Genomic DNA, 7278 nt, shown 5'->3' on the forward strand with positions numbered 1-7278 from the left:
TCGAGCGCCCTAACCACCTGGCCATGCCGGGCCATTCCAGTTAGTTGAAACTACTCTTCTGGAAACTGTCTATATAAAATACTTTATTAGTAACTTTTAATTGTAGCACATTTGTGGCTAGACTTAAACCTGACGGTGCGTTCCATAAGTAAGATATACTCTATTATTTCTGCAATGTTGCTCTCAATAACAGTATTGGTTAGAATGTTTAATGCATTTAATTTGGTTAATTATTCTAATTTTCTTATTATTATACTTTTATTCTAGAAATTATTTTGTATTGTTGGCTTAGTATATGATTTTAGGACTAACCTAAAGCTCTTAAGCTAGTTAAACTTCGTGAGATATCATAGGATATATGGCTGACAAGATCGTTAACAGTGAGGGTACCCAACTGATTCTAATTTTTACAAGTAATAATAGTGTATTTAATTTCTCATAACTGGGTTGATTTTGATTTTTGATCCTAGTAGATAGCTTGCTCTGATCGAAAGTTATTATTAATCTATATTCAGGACAATTGTTTCTAGTTTAAGAAAATATAAATAACACCCTTAAGTAGTGCAATGAAATGTTGTATTATTATCACTTAGACTTAAATATAAAGTGTCCCTTAGCAGTGGTTTATTATGATTACTTGTTTAAATAGTAGACATTAATGTTTTATATAATATGTAAGAATAAAGATTTTAAATCTTATCTCCTAACTTATACACTCACTTTGTCTTTTTATCCCTTGGCAATGCTGAAGCGTAAGTCTTTGATGGAGGAATATCTCTTCACTTGTAATGTAAATGAGGGTATGAGTTAACCCTACCGGAAAAACCAGCACAGACCAGCTTAGCTATCATGCTGCTTTGCCCTGCTGGTATCAGAATGGAATTGTGATGGATTTGCTAGTCTTAGATGGATCTTGATTGGTTTAGGCAGCCAACTTCCAACATTATTCCTGGTTTCGAGCTGGAAGTAATGTAGGGTTTCTGGTTCCAGCTGGTTTAGAAAGTGTAATGTACATAATAAGTATACATTAGAACAGCATAATGTATTAGTGAAACTTCGTGCCGTATCCATGTAGGTCCATCCTTTCAATTAAGGCACAGTTAACAAGTTGTAGATTTATACATATACATATATTTATGTATTCTATTATACGACTTGTGTGCAGCATTTAATTTTTTTTCTTTTTAAGACGAGTAAAGAACTTTATATACTTCAGAAAAATTGTTCATTTGGTTGATTAAAGATATAGCAAAAAACTATATTTAATTTACCGATATTCAGCAGTAACCTCCACCAATGGAATTTAATTGATAAAAGCTTAACTTGGAGTTACAATTAGATAACTTGAGTAGGCACGAAGAGAAGCGGTTAACTAAGAAATCGTTTACTCATTTTACCATCTTCACATGAAATATATTATTTAGGTGTGTTTTAACTTTTAACTCACAACTATACCATACCTTTTAAACTCCCCTGTAATGATTGCACAATACACCTCTATTTCATACACACACCATTAAGATGTCATTTTTTAGCAATTACATCATATAAACCTGTCAACTAATACAGTTAAACCTATTCTGAGTACTGATCATAATTGATCAGAGTTTGTGTAAACAAAACTGTACTGACCTAGCTAATGAAATTGTGGGCTCATGATCACTGTACGTTAATAATTATATGAAGCGATGCTGTAGAAATAATAGATTATGATAGACGGACTCGTAATGTCTTTTGCTTTTTTTTTAAAGTTCATCTTATGATGGATGATATTCTTAATCTCAGTGGAACTTACTTGGTATTACTTTTTGTGATATTTTGAAGAGCTTATAAGAGAAGTTATTAAAATTACAATTGTTTAAAAACAAAGAAAAAGTAGGTTGTTAGGATTATTTTTTGTGTTTCCCTCATTGTGGTCTGTATTCAGTAATTCTTTGTTAAAAATATTTTCATCTTTAGCATTTGAAAAAAAAAACATTATTTACAAAAATATATTTATGCTAATTAACTTTTGTTTTTTTGTAGATAATCTCAAAGCTACACTATGGGCTATCTGTGTTGTGCCAACCACAGGTATTATAACCCCATTTTTGGCATTATACGTCCACAGAGTTACCACTCTGCCACTGAGAGGTACAAATAAGAGATAAAAAAAGTATGTTCATCACTTTTGTGGCCCAGCATAGCCAGGTGGTTAGGGCGCTCGACTCGCAATCTGAGGGCCGAGCATTCGAATCCCTGCCCCAACAAATATGCTTGTCCTTTCAGCCGTGGGGGCGTTATAATGTAACGGTCAATCCCACTATTCATTGGTAAAAGAGTAGCCCATTAGTTGGCAGTGGGTGGTGATGACTAGCTGCCTTCCCTCAAGTTTATCATGGCCAAATTAGGGACGACTAGTGCAGTAGCCATAGTATAGCATTGTGCAAAATTCCAAACCATCCAAAAATCATCACTTTTGTCCATTGAAGCTTTTTTAAACCAAACAAAAAATTTCTCACTCAATATTTTTTTTCTAAACAAGTCTCTTTAATTCTTCTGTTGTAAAAAGATCATCAGACCTTTTTTGCTATTAAATTAATCACGTAGTAAGCTTAAAACAGAATATGAAAAGATGTATAGTCTTCATATTTATTTAGAATTGTTTTATATAATAATCTAAATCATGGCCAATTCTAACACAAGTCAGTCTGTTTTTCATGAAATATGTTTCAAGTATTCATTGTGAAATAACATCATTGAGTCTGTATACCAACAGGTATGAGCTACACTGTCGGAGAAAAGGTTCAGCCGACTTACCTGCTCTAAAACAAGAAGTAATTCCTATAATCAACAGAGCTGAAAAATCTAGAAAAAACAAAAGCAACCCCAGACCTCGAGTGTCAAATGCTCCTCATCAGTAACGTATTGATTTAGCTGGTGAGTTGATGAATGCTATTGTGTTCTCGTTTTTAATTTTACCAAAGTCCAAATACATGTATATATATGTATACACCTCCAGCACAGTTTCCAGTACATACAGAGTCTCTGTATTGGTTCAATACCAAAAAATAAACAGAAGTTGGATTTTTATAACTTGCTAATCAAAACTTGAAACTTCTTAATTTGAATCGTAGGACAAAATGTAGTTGATGTCATTGAGAATCTTTTCTCTTATTTAAAATCTTCATGAATCTTACTTGTATCTGTTATTCCCATCAGCTTAAAAATTAGTATTTGTTTGTCAACAGGACTGAAAATCTTCCGATGCTTCACAAACATCGGGAGCTTTCAAGATTCTATAAATTAAAGCATATGTTTGTTTGTTTTGTTGTCAAGCACAAAGCTACACAACGGACTATCTGTGCTATTTCAGAATTATAAGCCTTCAGACTTACCAACGACCCACTAGGGGGCTAAAGTTTATGTAATACAAACTTGGGTAATTATTAAAACTCCTACACCCATTCCTATTAACAGTCCAATGCTGTAGATATTGACTAAGTTATGCTACAAAAAATTTTTTTTTCAAGATTTTCATGTTTGTTTTTGGTTGCTATCACAAGAAGCAATACTTGTACATATATAAATGCCGTTATGACGGAGGAGCACTGACACATCCTGAGATACAGTATTCACAGGCATCCTCAGGGGAGGCAAGAAGGGGCACTTGCCCCCACCTGAAAATAAGAAATATGATTCTTTTTTTATTCATTCAGCATATGTATATGAATTTTTTTATTTGATCACAATTTCACAATACTTTACCCCCACCCCCACCCCAAAAAAATTTCTGCAGACACTCGTGACAGTATTGAAACTGTTATTGATAATTAAATCAAATTCCAATGATTGTGTTTTTTTGTAGATGTCCACTGGTTATGTTAACCCAAGTAACCATGTAATCATCATGCAGCTGGGTTGGGCGAGGGTCGACCTAATTATTAGCAAACTGTGAATCCAAGGATTCATGTTTAACGTCACATTACTGCAAAAATTATCTTTGAACATTGGGGGCCATAGGTTCAATATAAGGGTCAAATCTAACCATTCAGTAAGATAAGAGTAATCCAAGTGTTGGCAGTGGGTGCTGTTCACTGGCTGCCTTCTTTCCATTCTGTCGGTTAAAAATTAGGGATGTATATTTTCCGACAGTCCTATGTGTAGCTTTGTTGAAAATTTCTGAAACAAACAAAAAAAAACATCATACAGCTATATTATCAACCTTGCTAGCATTCTTTAGAGGGTAAAGCCAAAAGGTGACCATCAAAATCATAAAACAATGGAATTGAGGACATATGTAAACGTAGAAAGTAAAGACGTTAAAAACTACATACATGTGTCTGTGTGTACCTGGGTAGTTGAAGGAATACAAGGATGTTTAAATACCAACTTGCATGAAAGTACACTCCAAGGAAACCAGTCGATAACATATTTTGTGATACACTTCCTCACTGGACAAAGAGATGAGAAATGTGGGAGTGTTTTATAGTGCAGCTTAAAAAGATAACGGATGGTGCTGTAAGTTATGTTGTATACTGAAATTAAGGTCAAGTGTATATATATGTTTATTCCTCTGCAGTTTATATCGTTGGATTTTACATCAAAACTATTCATGATTAATAATTATTTAAAAAGTAATAATAATTATAGTGAAATTAAAAAAGCTTCTAGTTTTTCTATATACTGTTGTTTTTTAAATATTTTTTTCACTTCTAGTTTCAGGGTTACCTTTGGAAGAATGGAAACAGCAACCTTCATGAAAAACAATTCGCATTTCGAGAAACAAAGTATGCTCTGTATTTCTTTTTCTTGCACATAAGCACACATTTCAGACACTACCCAGCTCAAATGTGATTTATTTTGTATTTTTTAAAAGAATTCGTTATACATTTTTAAAATACTTAAACGGAATATTTATTTTATGAAAAGGAAATTATGTTTTATAAAATGGTCTTATAACTTTTTTTCTTCTAATTGTTATGTTGTGATACTATGTTAAAGAGGAGTTATAGTGTGAACCAGTTTCGAGTAAGAGGTGTTTTTTTTTATATCGTATATTATTATCTTATGTGTTTAATTTCAGTGCTTTGTTGGGCAAGTTGTATTTTGGGCTAAGGTTGTTTCGAAATTTGATCGCAAAACATTGATTCAAGTTAGAGCAATAAGTAACTTAGAAGTGTGTAAAAAATAGTTTTTGTGATGTTAGATTTTTATCGAGTGCTACATTAAATGGGACTTGATTATCAAAAGAAGTTGTAGAATCATAATAATTCTTGATATTAAGTTAATGCAGAATGATATATCGATAATGCTATGTATGATAGTGATATGGAGTTGAATATATGCAGCTAGTAAAAATATCAGCTAATATATTCGATGTAAAATTTCTTCAAATAATGAAAAAAATAAGTGTTGCCGGTTATATCTGTTGCTTTTCTTATTGCAACGGGCTGTCACTGGAGGTTTACCAGCTGAGTGATGTATTTAAAACTTCATTATGTTGCAAAATCAAATAAGTGTGTAAAAAAATAATTTAGTAAATATTAATCCCTAACAATCTATGGTAAAGATGCTAAAGTTTAGCAAATATTAATCCCTAATAATCTCTGGTAAAGATGCTAAAGTTTAGCAAATATTAATCCCTAATAATCTCTGGTAAAGATGCTAAAGTTTAGCAAATATTAATCCCTAATAATCTCTGGTAAAGATGCTAAAGTTTAGGTTGTAGAGTCTATTGTTAGTTCATAGTACCTATAAATGTAGATTGTAATGATATCGTAGGAATTATCTTAGGTAATTTTAATAACTTACAGGAATATTGTTGTTTTTGTTGGGCAGGCTTGACTACTGTTGATTATGGGCTAATCTATATTTATTTTAGAAGCTCAAATAAAATAACCACAGTTCCTTTAGAGAATAACAAGCACCTTGAACACTTGTATATTTTGTTTCCATGATGTTATATGAGTCACTAAAAACTTTTTATATATTCCTGTTGCTTGTTAGTAAGCTAGGCTCTCTTTCCTGGCATGGCGTAGGGCTTCTCAAAGGATTTTTAAAGCGATTGAGAAAAAAAAAGACAAATACAGATGACAACTAAAAAATAGTTAAGCAACTGCAGAATAATATGGATAAAAGTAATGGTTACAGATAAACTATTATGGACATGACTCAGAACATTTAGCTTTCATCAATTGTTGTCAGTGGAGGGTATGTAACATTACACACTCCTGTGCTGTTTCTCTTATTGAATCCGGCCCGGCATGGCCAGGTGGTTAGGGCGCTCGACTTGCAATCTGTGGATCGCGGGTTCGAAATCCCTGTCACACCAAACATCATCGCCCTTTCAGCCGTGGGAGAGGTATAACGTGACGGTCAATCCAATTATTCGTTGGTAAAAGAGTAGCCCAAGAGTTGGCAGTGGGTGGTGATGACTAGCTGCCTTCCCTCTAGTCTTACACGGCTAAATTAGGGACGGCTAGCGCAGATAGCCCTCGTAACTTTGCACGAAATTCAAAACAAACAAACAAACTTATTGAAGTAATGGAAAGTGCAATATTATAATCTAAGGCTCATTTTCTGACAGTTTCTACTTAACAACTAAATAGGTCAGTTATTGCTGTTTCCGAGATCACAACCCTCGAAATGTGTGACATTAATAAGAAATAGAGAATAATAAACTTATGATTTACATTTTGTGAAGCATTTTCATGCTATTCTCTACCGGCATGCCTTGTCCAGTGTATTTGTCTATAAAAACTAGCTGTGATTTTAACACCAAATTTAAGGTCAGAATATTTTGGTGGAATTGCTTTATAAGTTATGTTACTTCATATCAATCACTCTTCCATTTTTTTTTTTTTTTTCAGATTAATAATTTATAGAAATGGTTAATTTAGCATGCTAGTTATTAAGCCTACTGTAATTATTTGCAGTCTAATGGAGGTTATATTACTAGTTCTGATACATTTGTTGTAAAAAAAAAATCATTTAATATCCACACACACACACTTTAAATCCCGAAAAATTATATTTAGCTAGTTTTCACTTAAAAAATCATAATTACTTAAAATACGGAAATATTTGAAACATTTCTTTACCAGCTTTCATTAGTCCTAAGTAACTGTTGTCATGATAAGTAAAATAAAAATATCTGCACCAAAGTTTAAAAGCTTTTGTTCCCGAACTATTATCATTTCAGTGATTTGATTTCTGGCAATGTCTTGCAAGTAGATCTTTTTTTCGCTCACCATACCCCTGCAGTATTGGTAACTGGTTTTCTGTTAAAATATTCGT

General features: G+C 32.7%; 1 protein-coding gene across 2 annotated transcripts in view; it reads left to right on the forward strand.

The window, feature by feature from the left end:
* LOC106469769 overlaps window positions 1–6072 on the forward strand; it is a 15973-nt gene extending 9901 nt beyond the window's left edge. For both annotated transcript variants that reach the window (XM_013930279.2, XM_022398322.1), the window contains exons 7-8: window positions 2759–2919; window positions 4699–6072. In XM_013930279.2, coding sequence (XP_013785733.1) covers window positions 2759–2903 — 145 coding nt within the window. In that variant the 3' untranslated portion in view covers window positions 2904–2919; window positions 4699–6072. The remainder of the gene's footprint in view (window positions 1–2758; window positions 2920–4698) is intronic.
* Window positions 6073–7278: the final 1206 nt, after the last annotated feature.

This window comes from Limulus polyphemus, unplaced genomic scaffold (assembly GCF_000517525.1).
Source record: "Limulus polyphemus unplaced genomic scaffold, Limulus_polyphemus-2.1.2 Scaffold3650, whole genome shotgun sequence".
Lineage (NCBI taxonomy): Eukaryota > Metazoa > Arthropoda > Merostomata > Xiphosura > Limulidae > Limulus > Limulus polyphemus.